Source organism: Mastacembelus armatus, chromosome 20 (genome assembly GCF_900324485.2).
Source record: "Mastacembelus armatus chromosome 20, fMasArm1.2, whole genome shotgun sequence".
Lineage (NCBI taxonomy): Eukaryota > Metazoa > Chordata > Actinopteri > Synbranchiformes > Mastacembelidae > Mastacembelus > Mastacembelus armatus.
In genome coordinates, this window is record NC_046652.1 from 9,901,889 (window position 1) to 9,924,039 (window position 22,151).

The window sequence follows — 22,151 nt, forward strand, 5'->3', positions numbered from 1 at the left end:
TTAATGCTGTGACTTATATAATTAAATGCTGTAAATATATTGTTGTCATTTGATCAATCTGACTTAGCAATGTTATGTCTTTTTTCTGTAAAGTTAAAAACCTAAACTTTTTCTCTCACAAGCCACATGACATAAAACACAAACAAGAAATATGAAAAGCAGAATGCTTCACTTTGCTTGCTTTAATGAAGCACTGATTACAGGATAAAATAAAATTGTATGATTAGTTTAATGATAGTATAAAAATACAGTCATAATTCCATGGTGGAAAGTGACTACATGTACTTGTATCTCACTACATTTCACAGGGAAATACAGTATTTTTACTTTACTGCACTCTTCAGATAAAGATGATTACACCACATTGTTAAACACTGTACCAGTGCTGCTCAACCTTTTTAATTTGTGGCTTCTAATAAACACAATAACAATAATAATAGCCTGATCAGTTTTAATTTTGATAATCACAAAGTCCCTATTCTTCCTAATCTGGCTCCATCAAGTTAAAGCTGAGATAATAATTTATATACGTCTCCTCTCTTACCATCACTCCAGACAAGACACAGGAGACGATCTGTCCCTTGTCCAACCCTCTTCTCATAGTGCACATAATCTTTTCAGGGGTAGTCTGAGAAAAACTAATTCCACCAACATTACTGTTGTGTGTGCGTGTGTGTGTGTGTGTGTGCGTGTGTGTGTGTGTGTGTGGTGGTGGCGGTGGGGACTCAAACTTCCATTAGAGTAAGATACATTTCTTATCTGCAATCATAGCAAGAAAGTCAAGTTTTTTTTTTTAAAACAGATTCAAACCACAACAAAATAACATTTCACTATCCCCCAGTAGAGCCACACTTGGATCCAATCTAATGTCTGTATATAATGTTGCTTCAGCTTCTCTAACCTGTGTTAGTCTAGAATTTTTTTTATAAATAACAAGCAGTTATTTTGGCTGAAATAACTGATTGTGAGGAGTTCTCATGCTCAGCCCTCTCATAAAGGTTGAAAATACAGTGCCTGTAAGGATGAAAACCTCTTTAATAAAAACTGATCATTAAAAATAAATACAGAAATATTTAACCCCCAAATGCAGTGTAGACTAATGTGAGCCCACATCTTTTCTCCTCAAGCATATGAAAATATAGATACTTTACTTCTGCACCCTGGTTTATAATTGCACATGGGTCCATCTATTCAAGGAAACTAAGCCAAAATCTCCTTAACAGTCTTCACAGATGATTCATAAAAAGCCCTGTTGGGGAAAAGATAAGTTTAGTCATAACTCAAACACACACACACACACTAGATAAATAAAACTACAATGTATTTATAAACAGATTTCCCAAAGAAAAGCAGTGGTAAAGTCTGATTTTCTTTCACTTACTTCTGAAAGTCTGTGCTGTCTGTTGATGTGGCTGCATGTTTGTGAAGCTGCTGCAGGACAGACATGGCTGCACTCTTCAAGACCTTAGATTTCTCCACTACACAACAAAAGAGTATGATGTGTAACATAAAAACTATGATGCACATAAAGAAAAACAGTGGAGAAGAGAATATTTAAGTTATCCTGCTCATTAGGTGGGTTTCAATCCAACTTTGGTGCAAAGCTCTCCATGAACGGACCAAGACAACATGATAGAAAAAGTCTAATAAATTCAGTGCAGCACCAAACCAAATTGAATATTTAACAAATGATGGAAATGATTTAAAGGTCGAGTCTTTTCGAACCACATTAATAACATAATTTGTCATTCTAACTTTGATTTAAGAACCAAGCACTACACTAGCATGGCCTTGACAGAAACTACAATAAAGAACTATGAAACCTAAACCATGGACATTGAGCTGGGCTCAAGTGTTGGAAGGCTTTCAGCACATCTTTCCTCAATCATTCTGCTCCTCACAGTGTGACGCTGCTTCAAAAGTAAAAGCATAGCAGAAAATAATAGTCAATCTACTTTATCACAAAGTGAAAATGACTTAAATAAATCACTCTTGATATAGATAAAGGAGTTGCTATGCCAAACATTTCTGTTGCTGTACAGTGCATTCAAAGTATTCAGACCCCCTTCACTTTATTCAACTTTGTTAAGTTGCAGCCTGATACTACAACAGTTTTGGAAAGTTTGGCTACAAAAAATGTCTTTTGCACTCAAGGGTCCCATGAGCAAAGCGGCCTCCATAATACTCAAATAGAAGAAGTCTGGCACAACGAAGCTGAATATCTAACATCCCTTCACACTAGTGTACATAAACAAAAGTAAATTTCCCTTTAAATAGTTAGTTAATATTTAGAGCAAATGAATATAATATTCATAAATATTTGTCAGTGTATTATCACTAAAAAATACCAACTGTTGTATTTTCTTCATCTCTGAACGAGCCTTTTAAATCTACATGGGGAGGAGATTTCCTCTCACAGAGGTAGCCATTGCCATGTTTCTACAGTAGCCCAGAATGAACAAACCAAATACTGGCTCTAGACAGACAATCGTGTTTTGCTTTAAAGATGACAGCCATCATACCCTCCGTTGGGCCTAGAAACATGTGTTGAGGGGAGCTCAGATGGTTGCATTCTGCAATCTGACCACTAGATGCTGCTAAATCTTTTATTTTGCACACACTGCACCTTCACTGACTAAATACATGGCTGAGCTGAGTGTCGCCACTGATTATTGCAAAGAGAGATACAGTACATTAAACTGAATCCAATTTATTTGAATATATTATGGATTAAGTTTAATATTACTGAGGCTGAACCTTGCTTAAAGTTTTGAACAGATGCTCACATAAGTGGCTACTTCGATTGTGCAAAGCCAGATTTGTACTTCTGCATCACTGCACGAATGTAAACAGATGTACTACCATTCAGAGACAACTGAGTAACTGTTGCATTTATACTTGGGCGAACGTTTATGTGTCACTTGAACTTGCGTTTCATCTCCCAACTGGAAGTTGATCAAGACGATCAACACATTGGTGTGACGCAATTTTCTTAGGGTGATAACTCACCATGTTTGATGACAGCCAAGATATGCACGATAGCAGTCAGCTCATTCAGAGAGGTGATGTTCCCAGAGACCAGAACTGACTGGAGTTCTGTCAAAAATGCCCTGACAAACAAAGTAACAAACGATGCTCTTAAAATTTTCAATATGAATTATGCTTTAAATCATAAGGCAGAAGTAAATGTGTGAAATAATACTATGGATTTGTACTTGATAACAGACGGTGACTTGATAATGACAGACAGCATGAAGCTAGAGACAGGGGGCATGTCCGTCACTGACTGTGGAGTCCTCACTTCATCAGGTTGGGTAATCTTTAAAAGAAAAAAAAAAAAATTCTATATTCTATCCCAATATATTCTGTATACCGTAGTTTCTGGACTATGAGTTGCACTTTCTTTTTACTCCTCTGGCTTGTCTTGTGATTTACACGCCAAAGCGACTTTTATGTGTATATTTACAGTCATTTTGTCGAGTATTCACTGGTGTTAGATGCACTCCTGGCACAATACTCTACCTTTTTTTTTTTTTTACAAAAATGTAAAAAACTAAACGAAAGAGCTATACTGCAGACTTCAAAGTGCAGGTAAAGTCTGCAGCTGAAATAAAGTTTAGAGTGAGCGTCAGCATTCAGGCAAACTGAGAGAGGAGAAGGGCACGATTTGATTTTGACTTTAATTAGTAATTTAAAAATGCGACATTGAAGCGACTTATGTTTTTTCTCTTCAACAAGGCTGTTTTTGCTAAAAGTGTCTAATACCCCGGTGCGACTTATAGTCCGGAAAATATGGTATTTATGATTCAATATAAATACAGTATCGAGTATCTAATTTATTCTCTTAATTCACTACTGAACACAGATTTTAATGAGACATTAGTAAAAAAAACAAATACAGTATTTTTCCCCATTATAATCATGCTCAGCCCTCTCATACCTTTTTGAGAAAACGTTCCATCTCTACGATGAGAGCTGCACAAACAGTTCCAAAGACCCCACTGAGAGCTGCTTTATCAATTCTTGCAGCCACTTGGACGAAGTCTGTCAGAGTAGACCCAGCTGACTGACACAGCTACAGTCGAGCAGAAAAACACAAGAAAGCACATTCATCTGAGCAAGTGCAGTGAAGGGAGGCTGAGTGTGACTAAAGACAACTGCAAACAGTGATGGTCTGTTATTTAGAGACAGATTCACAGTGCTTGGTCATTTAGGAACAAGCCAAACATCTTCCCACTGCACTGACAAAAAAAAAAAAAAAAAAAAAAAAAAAAAAAATCAGCTAGCACAGCACATGTTCTTAAGACACGATGAAAGTTTTTGTCAAATAGTACATTACTCATGATAAATATAAAATTGGAAAAATATCACAACAAATCTCAGCATACCTGTTTTCCCTTCTCTGGCTCCTTTATAAGGCAGCGACATAGTAGCTGCAGTGCGTCGTCGAAGAGACTGGCCACCCTTTCCAGAATGGCAGTGGTTGTAATCTCTTGATCGTTCTGAGCCTCGTGGTCATCGTCAGGTACAAAACTGTCTGCCACCTCCTTCAAAACCGCCAACACAGCAGGGATAAACTGGTAGCCAGTGTCTAAAAACACAAAGAAAAACACTTTCTGGTATTAATATGTGAAATTAAGTCACATATGGCAGTGTGGTACAAGAGAACCTTTAAGTAAAATTAACACTAGCTTCTGTCATAAAATCAGTTTTTTCTATTTCCAACTATATAAAAGCAACATACCAATCTCTTTGTTTTGTTGATGTCTCAAACAAACACCTGAAACTCTCACCTGTGAGGAGAATACATGAGCACAGGTGTAGGATTTCAACCTTGAACATTCTGTCGCCCAATCCCAAAAGCAAAAAGTCTCGGCACATGCTCAGGAAGCTCTGGGGAGCGAAAAAGAAAAGGCATCACGATAAAGAAAGAGGTTTTACACAACAAAAGACATTTTTAAAATCAGCATCACAGAGAGAAAAGACCCAGTTTTAGGTTAGCACAGTTCAGCATAAAGTTGATTTCTGCTAGTAGCTGATAGCCTGCAGAGGATGGCTACAATCAGTGATCAGGATATGAAACAGTGATGCCTCTTGAAGAAACCACAGGTAAATCAGTGTGCTTAGCAGACTATACAAAAACTGTACGTACACAAATGTGTCGCTGGACAAGCGAGATAAGGAAAAAAGTGCAACGTATAGTCCAGAAAATACGGTATAACAATTTTATTTATTTTAAATACAGTTGTATAATGTAGTGTTTGCCATGTTCAGTTTTTAGAAAATACATAATATTTAAATCAAAATTAACCTTGTATCTTTACATGTCACTTTAAGTTTGACTAAAATAGTGTGTTGGTTTATATCATGACATATATCGATATTGACTGATATGAAAAAAATATATTGTGATAAGATTTTTTATTTTTATTTTTTTTAAATGGCAGTGTGAGCAGGAGGTGAGAGCATGGGCAGGTGGGAGCAGGACAATTTCTGAGCTTTTTAATCAACAGTGCTTTACTCAAATCCTGAAAGCAAAGGACAAAGAGGTACAACAAAATATTATAGCTACCAATCGAAAAAAAACCTGTAATTGCAATCAGTCACATGATTAACCAGAGTTAAATCATGATTAATTGCACATTTTGTTTTAACCATTCTAAATGTACCTTAAAGTGATATTTTTCAACTCACTATTATCACATTAAATTTGGCAGCCTTAAAAATGCAGTAACAATGTTAACTGTATTTTCATTTTGCAATTCACAAAGTAAATGTGAATTAATTTTTAAAAAGCCTGGATTTGGAGAAATCATCTTGTCTGGACTGACTACAAATCAAATACACAACCCTACTGCAAAAATACCTTAGCAACCAGAAATGTACTCCAAAATGTAGTCACATCCCTCACAGACCTCACCTTAGTATTCAGTAAAACGGTCATCACAAAGTTTCAAAAGCATCACACTAAAGGCTCATGAATGTGAGTCATTCAGTGCAAGACAAAGCCTCCTGCTGAAAACCAGAGGTCACAACATGGATGCTGAATTTTAAAAGAAACATATTAAAATATATGGTAGCACTCACCTCAGTTATCTGTGAGGCCAGTTTCTCTGACTTCTCTGAATACACCCCAGCATCACTGGAATGTTTAGACAAGCAGGGCAATACTGTGTCAGCTACCCATGATGCCGTGTGCCCCAGGGACAGCAGGTAGTCACAACCATCCGGAAACTAGGAAAGAAGCAGGTGATATAATTTTGTAGTTCAAGTTGGGGATGAACCAATGCAGCTTTTTCTCTTTTCGTACAGATTACCTCATGTCATGCCTCATGTCAGGGTATCTGATAATATGATCTGATATCAGTTGTCTCTTTCTTCCAAATTTAAGTTGTGCATATTATTCACAGTTGAGCTCAATGGAATAATTTTTATATAATTATGTAAAAGGTAACAGGACTGCTGAAGTACAATAAACTTGAGATAATGTCCCACTGTGACTACATGACATTAAAGGAATCATTTTTCATGTGAATTAGTCCCATATAAACCTTATTTAGGTAAGAAAATTTATTAGCAAGTACTCAGTCCCTGACAGTCCACTGGATGGATCTGTTCAGTGACAACTAAGGCTACAACATGGAGCTCATAAAGCTCAGTGAGCGCCACTGAACCACTGCACAAGGCAAATGTCACTGGAAAATCACAAGGATCCCTTGGTAAATGAACTAAAAAGTGAAATGAGAAGGAAGGTCAAAGAAAAAACAAGGCAGTTAAAATGAGAAACTCACATTATGTCGCAGATGCACAGCAAGCCGGCCATGATAGCTGAAGGCTTTCAGTGCGGTCTCCACACTGGAACATCCAGAATCTTCTGTGTTGGAGGTGAGGTGGGTGTACAGCACTGACTGTTGAGACAAACCAATATATACATGTGATGAAACACACTGCTCATAAAGTAAATATTTCAAAAATCTACTATACACTAATGAACCACAAGTCCAGCCACTGGCAGATAAAGTGAATAGCACTGATTATGTTATAACTGTGAAACCTGTCGATCGGAAAACTTTCACAGGCGTCAAAATTATGACTAGATAATTGGGTCAGTCTCTTTAAAATGGCAGGTCTTCTGGGGTCTTCCCAGTATACAGTGGTGCACCATCTCTCACAGCCTCTGGGATGAAAATGATCTGATGCTACCATTAAATAGGAGACCAGAGGATACCTTCAGATATCTTGTGGAGAGCCAGAGCTATTTCAGCAGCATCACAGGGAACAACATGACATTAGACAGGTACTTTTCAAGGTTGTGGCTGTAATTTTTTTTAGGCCAATGTACTCAGGGATGTTCATGACTGAGAGCAAATTGACCCAGGTATAGTGAAATGTAATAAGTATCCAACATACATTCCAGTTTCCTAGAGCTGTAAGGAGCTGGTTCAGTGTTCTCTCACTAAGAGCAAAGACTTTCTCTTGTGTTGAGGTTTGGTTGAGCAGATAATCAAGGTATGCCAGCGCCAGGTCTGGTTTGGCTTCCACCATCTCCTTGGAACGCTTCTTTTGCTTGGTTTTCACCTTCTTTTGAAACAGATAGGAAGATAACATTCAAAAAGAGTAACAAGGAATTAGTTTCTTTTTATATAAATCTCAGAAATAAGGCTGCAACGACTTGTTGATATGGATTACAGTGACTATTCTAACATGTTACACTCATTTTGAGCAATGGTGAAATCTTCCGCTCTGGATCATGGTGAAAATGAGAATCTATCACATAAAGCCAGACCACGATCCTCAAAAGTGTCAGAATACTTCAAGAGAGGCCAAATAAAATGGTGCATGGTTCACGCTATAAAACTGAAATGGCATCAAGTTAAAAGACGCCATTTCACATTTTGAGATCCTATCTCAAAATGACGAGACAGCTGTGTAAGTATTTGCTACAGTGAGTTTTGGGAGTTGATTTTACCAGTCACAGTGTATGAAGGTTAGGCTTAACAAAAAAAAAAAAAAAAAAAAAAAAAAAAAAAAATCAAACTAGTCGACTAATCAAAAAAAACAATCGCTAGATTAATAAAAAATAATTTTTTTTTAAAAAGAAAACAAAATCATCAGCTGCAGCACTACTGAGAAATTCAACAAAATCAAAACATCCCTTCATGTCCAGTTCAAAGCTCTTTGATATTGTAATGACTGACCCCTTTTTTGGGAGCAGCTTCAGTGAGCCAATCAGTGATGACACCGACTACATCAGAAGCTCTGCCCCAGCTACACATGCAGTGTAACAGCTGGTCATACTGTTTCGGCACAGCTCTTGGGTCCATGCCCTTCAGCCTAGCCAGAACAGTAGAGCTGGAAAAGCAAGAGAGGGCAACAAGTTTGGACAAAGTCATTAAAACAAAAATGGAGAATGAGCATTAAGAGTCTATATAAAAAGTGAAATGTAAAATGAGATGAAGACATAGCGAGAACAAGATGCTTTATTGCTCACCTGAATCCTGGAACTTGATGTGCAGGCATAAGTGAGACCAGCTGTACGAGGGCAAAAACACTTCGCTCATCCTGAATAGCAAATCAAGATAAAATACTTGTTTACTAGATAGGAACCAATAGTAAAAATGCAAATAATACAATACAAAACAGTTGATGTACCTGAAAGGCCTGGAAAAAGGTCTCCATGACATTTTCAAACTTAGCATAAACCAACATCTTGGAGTCGTTATTACTTGCAAGTTCCAGGGTTTCCTCAACACTTTTCCACAGGATGAACACGACCTCCAGCAAACTGGACACAACTTTTGTGTCTTTCCCCGACCTAACAAGCTGAGCCTGTTGAGATCAAAATCTAGAGTGGATCATCATAAACTCAACACTCAAGAGGTGGCAGAGGTTTAGACTGTGTACGACTGACGTAACAAACAACCAGCACCAAAATTAAATTGAAACCTGGAATGTTTTGTTCTATATGATTAAACATATCAATTAAGATTCAAATTAACTGGGTTGTTAATCAGATGGCATCATTTAAAAACAACCCGATCATGGATAGAGGTCAACTGATTTATCGGTGGGCTGATTAATCAGGGCGATTCTTGCCGTTTTTCTACCAGACCTCAGTCGATGTTGCCAAGTGAACTTGGGACTAACTTCGGAAGAATGGAAAAAAAAACATTATCATGGCTTAAGTTATTTCTCAAGATATATTTAATTAATTAGATATGAAATGTTACTGTTAGCAGGGGCGGTAATCATTAGCCCTATTATTACCTAATGTTATATTTTGCGACTGGGATGATTTTGCAAACGTGTCTTGTAATTTAGCACACATGTAAAAGCAACATAGAAGAAGAAGCAGGGAGCAGTGGATTTCATGGTCAAAGTTAAAACCACAAGTACAGTAAGAGGAAAATACCACCTCTAAAAGTCTGAATCCAAGAATTGCCCCTGATTTTAGACAGAAAATTTTTTTTTTTTTAAAAAATCATGATGTTTAAATGATTTTTAAAAATCCACATTGGCAGGCCATAGAAAACACTATAACAGTCGACCACTAATCATAAATTATTCTTTCTACATAGAAAATACCAGCGGAGTGGCCCTGCCATAGGTCTACCTTTACAAACCCTATAGAGGTCAGCTTTTGTTAAAAGAGAAAAGTATTTATTCTAATATATGTTGTTCATTCAGGTCAGTCGTGTCAAGAACTACTGTTTTTTTTTTCTTTCTAAATAAAAACAAAATTCAAATGCTTTAAAAGTAAGCCAAACTTTTTCTCGTAGCTCTATTAGTGTACGGTAAGTGTCTCTTACAGCACTGTTTTCCCTGTTGCTGTCATTGAGGTCAGTCAGATCACAGTCAGTGTTGACGCATTTTTTCAGAAAACGACGAAGTGCCAACATCAGCTTTACTGGAAGAGAAGATGGGGGAAAAAAAAAAAAAAAAAACAGCTATTGAGGACAGAAGAGCCTTACAAACTGTTTAATCTTTAATGTGCTCTAAAAATTTGGCCACACAAACTACCAGTCAAATGTTTGGAGTCATTTGGAGTCATAACAGTATTTGATTTCACCTTATGATGATAAACTAAATAACCCAACAAATATGTTTTTTAAATTGTGTATTTGTGTTATGTTTTAATTTCAGTGTACACGGACATTGCAGGAAGCTTCCCACAACTGTAAAACTGAGGCAACCCAAACTGTGTGTAACAGCACTTACCAATGTTAGTTGGGGTTGTGTGATTGTGGGCATACATGTAGAACTTCCTGGCAGCCACAGGATTCATCTCAGTGAGACTGATGCACCGAGTGCACCACTCTCTCTCTGACTTATTCACAGGGAAGAAGGAGTTTATGAGCAGAGATGCAACACGCTTAGAGACTGACGAACAATCAATAGCCAGTCGGGCCAGCAGGTGGTCCATGGCACAGATTTCCCAAAACTGAAGAGTGATAAACAAAGAGACAGTCTCATGTAAGATGTTTCAGCACCAACCCAAACAATACACAGCATCTTGAACCATTTGTTCTGAACCATTTCTAAAATACATGTTTTGAACTCCCAGGCAGTGGATCTGTTATTTGCTGTAAATGGCTCACTTCTCTCAGGCCTCTTTTTAACATTACTTAAAAATGCAGCTTCTAGGCCCGTCCCAAAAAAAAAAAAACAAACCCAAATCCTTGAAATTTTGTAATTACAGAGCCATTGTAAATCACTGTAAAATTGAGAAAGCAGTTTTTAAACAAATTAATAACCCCCTGCAGACAACCTTAATAAATTTAAATTAGGTTTCCACTCATATCCCAACACTGAAACTGCTCTGATTAAGATTACAAGACATTTAGCTGAATAATGTAGTTCATCATGTAGTTCAACATTTCTGACTTAACTAAATTGAATTAATTTATTTTTTAATTGTAATCTAAACTTTTTTTAAATACCACTAGTCTACAAATTTTGGGAAATGATCAACCAATGACAGAATATGCTAATTCTTACATATTTTGATAAGATGAATTAGAAAACAGGTGGTAAAGGTGCTGGTTGGCTGAAGTTTTCAAGATATTTCACAATTTATAATTATCTATACACAGGCGAGTTTATTTGCCTACAAGAGAGGGGGTGTCTGATGATCATGATGCCTCGTAATTTCTTAATAAAGCATGATAAAAGCTACACAGTAATTGGACCAACCTTTTCATAATTTGGTCAGTTTTTAAAAAGAAACAAAATAAAGCAGAACAAAACCCTACACATACTGTACCTTTGCTGCACGAACTTCTTTGACCTTGATGAGCATGTCAAGAAACGCTACGCGAACTTTCTCAGAACTGTCATGAAGACTGTTCTTTGCCATGGGAAGGAGTTTTTCCAACAATGGATGACTGAGAGCGTTGTCCAGAATGATGTTAAGACACTGGGAAAAGTAGTACACAAACCACAAGTCACCCTGTTTACTGCCAGTAAAACCAGTGGTGCTAGTTCTATGAATTGATCTCCATTTAATGTGGCATCACAAAAGATAAGAACTCCTGCTTTAATTCCTGATTTTAATTAGACTCTGCAAAGACAATGTGTAAAACCCGCCCTCATCTTAGATATTGGATAAGATCTTTTGGACGGATTTCACAGTAGTAATCTAACTCCAGCAGGCTCTGTTGTTTACTTTTGACTACACAAGACACATGAGGACAGAGAGAAACAACATTTTCCACCTTGAAGACGGAGCTGCGGACATCACTGGAGCTGGCATCAACAGCCAGCTCTGTCACCAGCATCTTCAAGAACTCTGTGATGACTAGAGGAGGGAAAAGCTCCCAGCACTTAGCCAAGATCTTACAAACTCCCAGGATGGCTATGACGCGTACAACCGGGTGAGGGTCTTTAAGGAGGCTCTGAGAATGACAGACAAGTGGTGGTTTTAGCTTCCCAAACTAACAACAAAAAATTGGCTGACTTGAAAAGTTCTCACCATTGCTGTGTCCAGCTGCTTTTGAATATCCTCCTCTATACTCTGGACGTTCTGATTCGGATCATGGATCGGGAAAGCCTCAGTGAAGAGCCACGTGGCATTTGCACGCACTTGAAAGTTTGGAACCTAAAGAAAACAAATGGAAAGACATTAGACTTGTATAAAATGCTAAAATACTAGTATGAATGTAGTTAGACATCTGTATGCATACTCTTAGAGCTGTCCAGATAATGGGCGTGTAGAGATTATACAGCATCTTATCCACACTGTGACTGTCCTTCTTTGCATGGAAACTGCTCAAAATCTGCAAATGACAGAATAAATACAAAATGTACTACCTGTACTATGGACTTATAGGATTGGGGGAAAAGATATAAGCGGTGAGTTAATAAGTCTACCTGTCGAACTTTGGAAATGACAGGGGATCCTCTGTTCAGAAGGATTGCACTCTGCATCAAATCCTGAATGCACGAGTTCTCAATCTGCTCCAAGAAGTCCCCACTGGCCTTGTTCCATGCTCTGAAGTAGATCTCCGCAAAATGAGCAGTTACGGTCCTGAATACAACAATTTAGTAGAAAATAACATTACAAAACATGAAGAGAAAACTGCCTGGTGTCAAACAGAGTAAAGTGGGTTTCTTACTTGCTAAGAAATTCTAGATGTTTTTTGATGGTCTCATGAATAACGCTGATGAAGCTGGCGTTCCAGCTGAAAGTAAACACCAGGAATCGCTTTCCCTGTAACAATATACACATCATCAGACTCAAAGAAAAAGTCACATCATAAAAACAAAATGAGACAGTGGCTCAGGCAAGCATGATGCCCATGCAGGATCTGAATATCATTCTACTCACATCATCATGGGAAATGAATACAGGATGATGATAGCACTGAAGCAATAGGTCGATTATCTGTTTGCTGTCCTCTGATGTATAGTCCAGACTCAAAAGGACATCATGGAGACTCCAGAGTCTTTGAATCTCAACACCCTGAGAACAGATACAAAGTGAGAAAATATTAAATGCAAATACCAGGCCCCATATGCCCACAAGGGTCTTTTAGGGCTATTAGTGCAGATGCTTTTGGAACACTTATCAGACAATATTGATTTGTAACATCATGGAAAACAGCATTAACCACAAAACCATGCTGAGCTCAAAATGCTCAAGAAAAGCACAATATATGAAAAGATTGTAATGACGAAAGCACAACCTTGTGATTGCATCAAGAAACAAAATTTTGATTTATAACCAAGGTGAGATACTGACTGGTTTCTTTAAAGTTAAGCTCTTCTGCAGAGACATGAAAAAAGCAATGCGACCAAACTTTTCTTTCTCCTTCAGCCCCTTTTTCCACCAGGTTACAAACAGCATGAGAATACGACGTTGCAGAGGTGCCTCTGAAACAGGACACTCCACCAAAACATCTGAGGGAAAAATGCAATGTAAAAATCAAAGACCAATTTCATACAAATCAAGTACTTCTTTTAATAACATTTTAAAGTGGATTGCAGCATAAAATATTAGAAAGAACACCCACCATGAAGGATGTGGGCAATTTCCACAAGGGCACTGTAGGTGTCACCATCTTCTAAGACATTTAGAGACACTGAAGCCACTAGTGTCACACTGTCCACAACAGCCATGACATGTTTCTGAAAGAAAAGTAAACAGGTGCATGTTCACAAAAATATAATTATATGCCATGTGCCAGTAACAATATACGGTGTGTTGTGAATAGTTTGCGTTTGATCAAATACCGCCATTTGACATCTTAATCCCAAAACCATTGAAAAGGAATGTTAAAGTACAAATAAGCCATGATGGCAATGAGAAAACCTGGGGTAGGACTAATGCTATATAGTTCAGAGACAGATGCTAATATTTTAAGCACAACAAGCCCCTCAATTTGGTAACCAAAGTACACTTTTGGTGGCCCAAATGTTAATGTGTAAAAATAATATAGAAAATATAGAAGTATCATGGTCTCTTTTGCATCCCCAAGTTCTTTGTGAACATTAGCAAATGGAATAAATAACATTTGCCATTTGTGACAACCTTTTTTTCGCCATCAGTTTGACAAGGAAATTAAAGGCAACTGTCTAAATTAAGTTTTTAACTATTAACTTACCAACATGACTAACATGATTCACCCCTGCTGTTTTATGGCCTCATTTCATGTTCTCCACAGCACTACATTGTCTAAATATTTTTTCTTTGTTTTGTGTTTAAGTTTCATGTTCTATCATCTGCAATTCTGTTAGAAATTAGATTAGGTTTAGTAAATACATACTTAAGCAGCTCAGACATTAGGGTGGCTCAAACATAACACCAGCTAGCCAACAAGTAACTTTACTATTTGAAGTAAACAGTGAATCAGGATGTTCATGCAACTATAATGTTGTACTGGCAAAGGGCAGTTAGTATGATTATTTAATTTAACTTTTATTTAAACAGGTATTGACAGTGAGACATGTGGTCTGTGGCCACAAGGTAACTTTTCTGGCCACAATTAATGACGACCCCTACAGTTTATGCTGCAACTGTACATGAACTGACCCGTAAATTCACTGCATTTGCAGAGGAAGTCCCTTCCAAGTCTTCCTCCCAACGCTTAGGAGGCAATTCCAAAATGATGTCGTTCAGGAGCACAGCCAGTCGACCCCACAGAGCCTCTCTTTGGTCTCTGGGCATCTCCTGCACCACTTCCTCCACATTGAAGGGCTGCGCATTGTCCTTCTGCTCAACAAAACAAACAGGAGCAAGTGAGGACAGAGCAAATATCAGTTCTGTCAGACACAAAATCACTCGGCATTTAGACTGAAATCTGAATTTTCTACATGACTGACAGAAAATAAACCTGCACAACTTTTGATGACCAGTCGTATAATGAAATTAATGAACAGAACAACTACAATGTTACAGAAATGGCCAGCTGTATTGGACTGGAACAAATATACAGGTTTGGTATTGGTATTTTTTACATAATATAAATTTAGGCATTTTAGACGTCCATTTATGCAGGATTAAAATGCTAAAAATTATGCAGAAACAGACCTGATGAATAATCATCAGTTTGTGGTGCCCCAGCGTTATACTGGCAGACATGTTTATTTTTGTAAATACAGTTTCTGATGTAAGACCTCATCAATGAACACTTTAATCCAATGCATAACTTGAAACTAATTTATTGCGTGGACATTTTAATTTAGTATCATCTTAGTTGCATTTACTTACATGAAGCTGGATGAAATGCAGGAAGTCATTCAGCTTGTCCTTACAGCTGGACTCTAAAAATGCTGTTCGCTTGGACATATTTCCAGTTTTCCAAGCAACGTGAAGCCACTTTGGATTTCTAGTAAACCTGCGATAAAAAAGCAGACAAATGTAAACTGTTATACTAATACTATGAGAATACATATATATAATAATTATATATTAATATACTAGGAGGTCAAACCTGTTTTCCAGTTTTGTTTTGTTTTTTTTAAAAAACATACTTACATACGAGTATTTCTGATGACTCAAAGTGGCATATTTATTACTCTGTGATAAATGAGCAACAAATAAAACCTTCCCTCCCCAGGATAACAATTTTTTTGGTTTTAAAACAGTTTGCTATTCTTAACTTCTGTCTATCAGTTTTCTGAACCGGAAGTAAAACTGCTGTCCAAAAGAGCAGATTTTGAAGATGATTTTTTGTATTTACAACACAATGATGATCAACACTTATACCAAACGTAAAGTACATCTAATATACTTTAAACCAAAATATTTTATCACAAGCTTTGAAATTTCAACAAAAGTACATCCTAAAAATGCTGCATGTGCCGTTTTCTCCCCACCCCCCTGTACCGTGACCTCTCAGCAGGAGATTCTGTCAGAGGCGCATGACTGGACTGAGTCTGCACCGCTTGCCTTTCTTTCTTTTGGTTAAATTACACCTTGTGTAACAATCCAGGTGCTGTGTATTTTTTTTTTTTTTTAACATTCACTGAAATATCTAAAGAAAAAAAATTATACTCCAATTTCATGTCATCATATTATAACCATAGCATAAAACACCAGCCTAAATTGTAAATTCATGTGAAAATTACATACTTACATGACATAATTGGCATGGACACATGTTACATGCTAAGATATCATCTGTTTGTTAACGTTTTAGTTTAATAAAAATTGTTAAGCCAAAGATGTTTTTATTTGTGTTTAGGTGCCGTCGGGTGGACAGGTGATTGCACATGCTGCCCAAAAATCATTTGCTCTGAGTTAGATAATACATTAATTTTTTGAATAGAGTTTCACATCATCTCATGCACAAATGAATGGATCATTGGATGACTTTACTGATGTTTAGAGTGATTTGATCTCTACCTAAACTACATTCCATTGCCGAAAGATAAAACAATGTTACACCACAGGAGAATGTACCATACGTTAGGAGTTAATTATAATAATCACAGAATTTGTGTTGACCTTTCAGTAGGACCTGCAGTGCGTATCAGGCTGTGCCATCATTAACCTGCTGGGCCCCATGACAGATACAGACCAGTCTCACCTCCTCATTTCCATCATAAAGTGCACCAAATATTTGCCTGTCATTATTCTCTGTCATGTCTAATCCTGTAGTCTTGCACCAGACTACTATTATCCTCTGCTCTGCAAAAGCATGCAGTTTTTCTACAATCTGTCGTGACATTAATCCCTTCCTGATGTTTCTCTGACAGATGCAAAATCTCTTCCTTAAGTGGAGTAACAGTTTCAAAGGTGGTAAAGCCACAGTCTCTGTGCTTTCTTCCACTGGTTCCTGGTTGTTTTGCAAAGCACTTCAAATTACTGACTAGAGTACCTTAATGGTAACGTCCGACTTCCATGCTATGGTTGAAAACTCCATTTACCATCATCTTTCCATCTTTCCAAGGACAACATAACTATAACTATCCCTGTTTCTTGAAGCATTCTGATTCACTCAGGTCTAACAGCTTGGGCTCTGCTAAAATTTGAAGTCCACTGATCGTGCAAAGCTTTTCTGGCAAAATACATTTTGTTCTGGGTGCACTTTGAACTTGTTCCAGCTCCTGAGTCCAACTGTCTTGTTAGCCAATTTCATTTTGGTCAACTGTTCAACCACTCATCAGTTTGTTTATTTTTGGGATGCTGCTGCTCAAAGTCTCTCACTGCACTGAGTCAGTCTGGACTGAAATCTGCATCACATAATTCATGGGTTTTCTTTGTGCTGATACCATCTATTCTCCCCCTTAAAACAGAAACTCAAACTCTGTCTGCATCCTTTTATCAGCAGTTTTTTTCAGATCCACCATATCAACATTCATAACAGCACCTGCACCTCATCACCTGCTCTGTTAGGACTTCCTTTTCAGCCAACGCAGCCCTGGGTCTCCTTGGCAGTTTAAAGCACAGTATTTTCAAATTCTCCATTTCTGAATGAGGCTTGGTCAAATGTGTCTTAACACCTTGAAGATGTCCACTTTCCTCATGGATATCAAATTTAGCACATAGTCACGTTGTGTTCACAGTTCACATCCATCACTTTCTCATATTTTCTACTTCAAATATAACTCTTGGTTAGCAGACTTCAATCAAACTTTTACTGAAAAGGCTAAACAGACATGTCAAAGTTCCTTCTAGTCCTTTTGCAATCCTGTACTCCATCCTTTCTCGTTTCATTGCAGCTCATTTTATGTTCTTTAAAACATTATTAGTTCCTTGAGGGGGCTAAGGGCATTTGATGGGGTGAATTTGACAGGTCACTGTGTGCAGCTGCCAGACTAAACTAAAAACTGAAAAGGGGCTTTACACATTCACAGACATAAGCTTTGACAGACATAAGTATAAAACGTCCATGTTGGGGACTGGTTTATTGACACCAAATGCTCAATCATTGATTATCCATTTTTATTTTGAAACAGGCTGGATCGTCATAAATTTTGACTAACGATATTCACACAGTGAGAGCTCGTTAAATGTCCATCGCTATTCTTTGTCAGAAATATTGATTTATGAGTTTTAAAACTACCCCAGAGCTGAGGTTTTGAGACGCCAGGGGTCGAGTCTGCTGCCCGCAGATTATCTCCCTCAGGCGGCCTCACATGGTAGCGTCTGGAGGGCGTCCGTCCCGTTTCCATCCAAAAATTAATCAAGTCCCAAACGGAAAACAAAACCCGACCAGACAACGTTATACACAAGACGTTGGTTAGTAGGTCTGGGAGCTCAGCACCGTAAAGCACCGCTCAGTAAAGTACTCAAAGCTGATTTTCTACCGCATAAATACGATTATCCCATTACACTGTAGGAGGACGTTAGCTTACGTTAGCTAACGTTACTATTAAAACTAATATGGCAGACCGTTTGCTAGCGTTCAAAGTGTTATTAGCGGGCATTAATCCTACTCTGCCAGCTGTCCTATGACTTTTAATATGAAATATTTAACAAGTTCCATTCCTTACCTTTTTATCTGAAACTTCGCGAGCACAGCAACAACATACAGCACAGCCGCATAAAAGCCACCCAAAACAGTCAACCCGCGTAAATTTCGAAAACGTCAGCTCTGTGCGTCATGACGTTGTACGTCATTTGTGGACGCCGACGTTTAGTTGCAGTTAGTGTCTTTTGCCTCTAGATGGCGACAGCTCTGAATCTGCACCAGAGTAATATGTGGTTCTGCACCTATTGCTGTGTTTTGTGAAGCATTTCAGCCACAATTATTTACATGTTAGATTTAAAAACAATACGTTGCACGCACAGGTTTGTGTAAACCTGGGTAAAATAGGGCTACGTATTTATTATTTTTTTGAGATCTTATGTATGAAAGATTTGGAAAAGTTACTGTTACATTGTGTGTTGATAATTGTATTTGATAATTGTATTTTACAATATGGGACATTTAGTAGTACATTTGGATTTGTACTTGGCCTAGGCTATTTGCAGAGTTACATTTATGGAGTTGATGAATGTACAAATTTAAAAAAACCATTAACAGATTTTACAGTTTACTTCAGTTTCTCGTTTCTGGAATCATTCTTTTGAAAAACAGTGTGCACTTCCCTGAGATAATTTGCACAAGCAGCACCACACAATGGATTACCTGCAACAGGCTCAAAATCCTTAATCTCTCAAAAGTAAATAATTATATAAGTAAACATAGCAGTGCCATCAGAGACAATTGCTTGTGTCATTGTTAACAAACAGCAAAGTCAAAATGTTAAATCATGTTGTCAATATAACAATATCTACAGACTTTTGGTTTCATGCCGTGACTGAAATGCTGCACTTTCTCTGTATGGCATAAAGTAGCTTGTATGTTACACATACACACACAGAGACTAGATGACGTGGACACTGGACAAGTACCTTTAAGAAGAGCTACTAAGGAAAATTGTATTTATACTGCAGCTGCACTGCCATTTAAGTATTTTGCTTTGTGAGGCCGGACATTGTTCCATTTGGATTTGTAGTATGGCTGACCTACTTTAATATATCTGTCATCTCTTCCATTTTTGCATAATCTGTATTTCATGTTGGGCTAAATGTAAAAATCCCAAAACACATGACACATGAAAGGTTTTAAGGGAAACAGCAGTCAAAAAAAGAAAAAAAAACTTTATGTAAAATACATAGTGGTATTTAAATTAGCAGACTAATCACAATATTCAGTGTTGTTAACAACAACAACAATAAAAATAATAATACAAATACTAGTAGTAGTTGTGGTAGTAATAGCAAGGGTAGAAACTGTAGTAGTAATAGTAGTAGTATTAATATTGATAATGGTATTAGCATTAGTATTTTCATTATTATGAATTCATTATTTTATTAGTGGTCAAAAGAATATCATGTTTGGAAAGACATTCTCAAAATTTTCATCCAAATTTTCATCCATTATCATTATCATATCCTGTTGTCTAATGGGGGGGCTGGAGCCAATCCCAGCTGACACTGGGAGATTATTCTTCAGACAGCTCAGAGACAGGGATTGGGGTATTCACAAAATTTGGGTTTATATACAAAATATTTTGCCTTTATGACATCAGTATTGATCATCAGATTTTGCAATTTTCGTTTCTTTACCAATCAATACAATAATTATACACACTCTGACCTCTATTGACTCTTCTTCCATCTGTGTGCTGGTGTGGCACTAATCAGAGTCGTTTGGAATAGATTTGAACCACACCAGCACGTGATGCAAATGTAGCCCATGTTTGTCTGTTTTCATATACATGACATCTATTGTATGTTTGTCATCATTGTTCTTCCTGAAATATCTTCCATTTTTTCACAGCTAAACATTTCTTGTGTGTTGTTCCTTTAAGCACCTTTTTAGGCAAATTTGAAATCTGGGGATATAGAAATGAAATTGATTTGACTTAATCTCCAAAGTTTGTCGCTGTAGCAAAATGAAAGCGCACACACTTTGTTCACATTTGACAAATAAGCAACTGACACACAACCAATAATTTTAGTAAAGATGATGATGACTGTGTATTTACAAATATGTTATCTCTAGTTAAGAACTGTTAATTCTTCATCACAGGAAAAGCTAAAGGAAATTGTGGTCTCACTATTTGGGTATGAGTGCCATCTTTGGACCAATTTCCACTACTGCAGCTCTTCCTCTTCACTCTGAGCAGGCTCCACATACTGATCTTAATAAAGTAGACTCTCCTGTGTCTGCATCTCATATTTAGATGTTGTCCCAGTTATTGAGTGAACAACCTGTGAGATGTGTCTGCTGTGCTGGTTTATACTTCATATTATAATGAATAATACATTATAATATGATGCCAGTGTAAATCACATGTGGCTGCAGGACTGTAGCATTAACGATTGAATGCTAATTGATTTTTATAAAGATTTCTTTTAATATAAACAATTTGACCATTACTTGATTAAGTTCATATCAGAATTACTAATCACAGTTGTTGCTATCTCATTTATTGCATTTGCTCATAATAAATACTTGTATTCTGATAATTACTGGTGTTATGGTAGACGATTACTACTACTACTGTGTGTTTTGCAGCAAAAAACAACGAAGTGACTGACGCATAATCTCAACTCCGTGCGTCACGACGCATACCTGCCAACCCTCCTGTATTTTACCATTCTATCCTATTTAAATATATTCCCGTATTTTTAATCTTTCTATAAAAAAAATCCCACTGGGTGTAATTGATATGTTTGCTACATCCTCCTCCGGTAAAGCAGGTGGCAGTATACACATCAGCTGTAACGACAGAACTCACAGGACGCTGACGTGTATTTGTGGTTTGTGTCTTCTGCCACACGATGGCGACAAATCACTGTGCTGCCAGTCTTCACCAGAACCCCAAAGTCACTACAGTGATTGCAGTTGCAGACTATTTTCTGCAGGACACTCAGCCCAAAGGAGATTGTGCATCATTAATATTTAATGAATATATTATTATTAATTTTTTATAATTTATGAACTTCTATGGTACTTGGTGATATGGTGCTTCTCCATTCAACACTTAGTGAAATTTTCGAGCCTGGACTATGGTACTTCTCCATTCAACACTTAGTGAAATTTTCGAGCCTGGACTATGGTACTTCTCCATTCAACACTTAGTGAAATTTTCGAGCCTGGGCTATGGTACTTCTCCATTCAACACAGTGAAATTTTCTAGCCTGGGCTATGGTACTTCTCCATTCAACACTTAGTGAAATTTTCGAGTCTGGGATGGGGGATATGGTACTTGTACATGCAAGTCTTCACCAGAGCCCCAAAGTCTCTACAGTGATTATAGTTTCACACAGTATTTTCTGTAGGACACTTACCCCAAAGGAGATTGTGCAGCATTAATATTTAATGAATATATTATTATTTTTTATAATTTATGAACTTCAAAAATAGAAAAAAACAGCATTTGTGGCATCACAGCTGTTACATATGAAAGTGGAGAAAATATTTCATAGTCTTTCCACAAGAAATGCTATTTATTGTTAAAACGCCACAAGGCATCATATCATTTAAATTAATAACATTGAAAGGCAAACATTACATAGTGGATCTTTAAGGCACAGGATAGATAACAAGAAAAGCATTTTAAAAAAGCTTCAGCAAACAACTGCATGGCAAAACACATACGACCCAAAGACACAGCTGTGTCATCTAAACAAAATCTGGCTGCCTAAATGA

The 22,151-nt window shown here is 37.3% G+C and overlaps 1 protein-coding gene across 1 annotated transcript; it reads right to left on the minus strand.

The window, feature by feature from the left end:
- Positions 1 to 167: 167 nt before the first annotated feature.
- On the minus strand, positions 168 to 18,510 carry ncapg2 (non-SMC condensin II complex, subunit G2). The gene is made up of 27 exons (XM_026292900.1): positions 18,439 to 18,510; positions 15,209 to 15,335; positions 14,531 to 14,710; positions 13,512 to 13,626; positions 13,241 to 13,398; positions 12,827 to 12,961; positions 12,615 to 12,709; positions 12,370 to 12,526; positions 12,183 to 12,275; positions 11,972 to 12,097; positions 11,715 to 11,894; positions 11,264 to 11,416; positions 10,219 to 10,441; positions 9,810 to 9,907; positions 8,653 to 8,829; positions 8,492 to 8,562; positions 8,199 to 8,352; positions 7,411 to 7,581; positions 6,792 to 6,908; positions 6,088 to 6,234; positions 4,794 to 4,893; positions 4,389 to 4,591; positions 3,941 to 4,075; positions 3,216 to 3,319; positions 3,010 to 3,110; positions 1,382 to 1,478; positions 168 to 1,249 (listed from the first exon to the last, which is right to left on the minus strand). The coding sequence occupies exons 2-27, from the start codon at positions 15,284 to 15,286 to the stop codon at positions 1,201 to 1,203; spliced, it is 3,417 nt and encodes a 1,138-aa protein (XP_026148685.1). The 5' UTR covers positions 15,287 to 15,335; positions 18,439 to 18,510; the 3' UTR covers positions 168 to 1,200.
- Between the last annotated feature and the right edge of the window lie 3,641 nt (positions 18,511 to 22,151).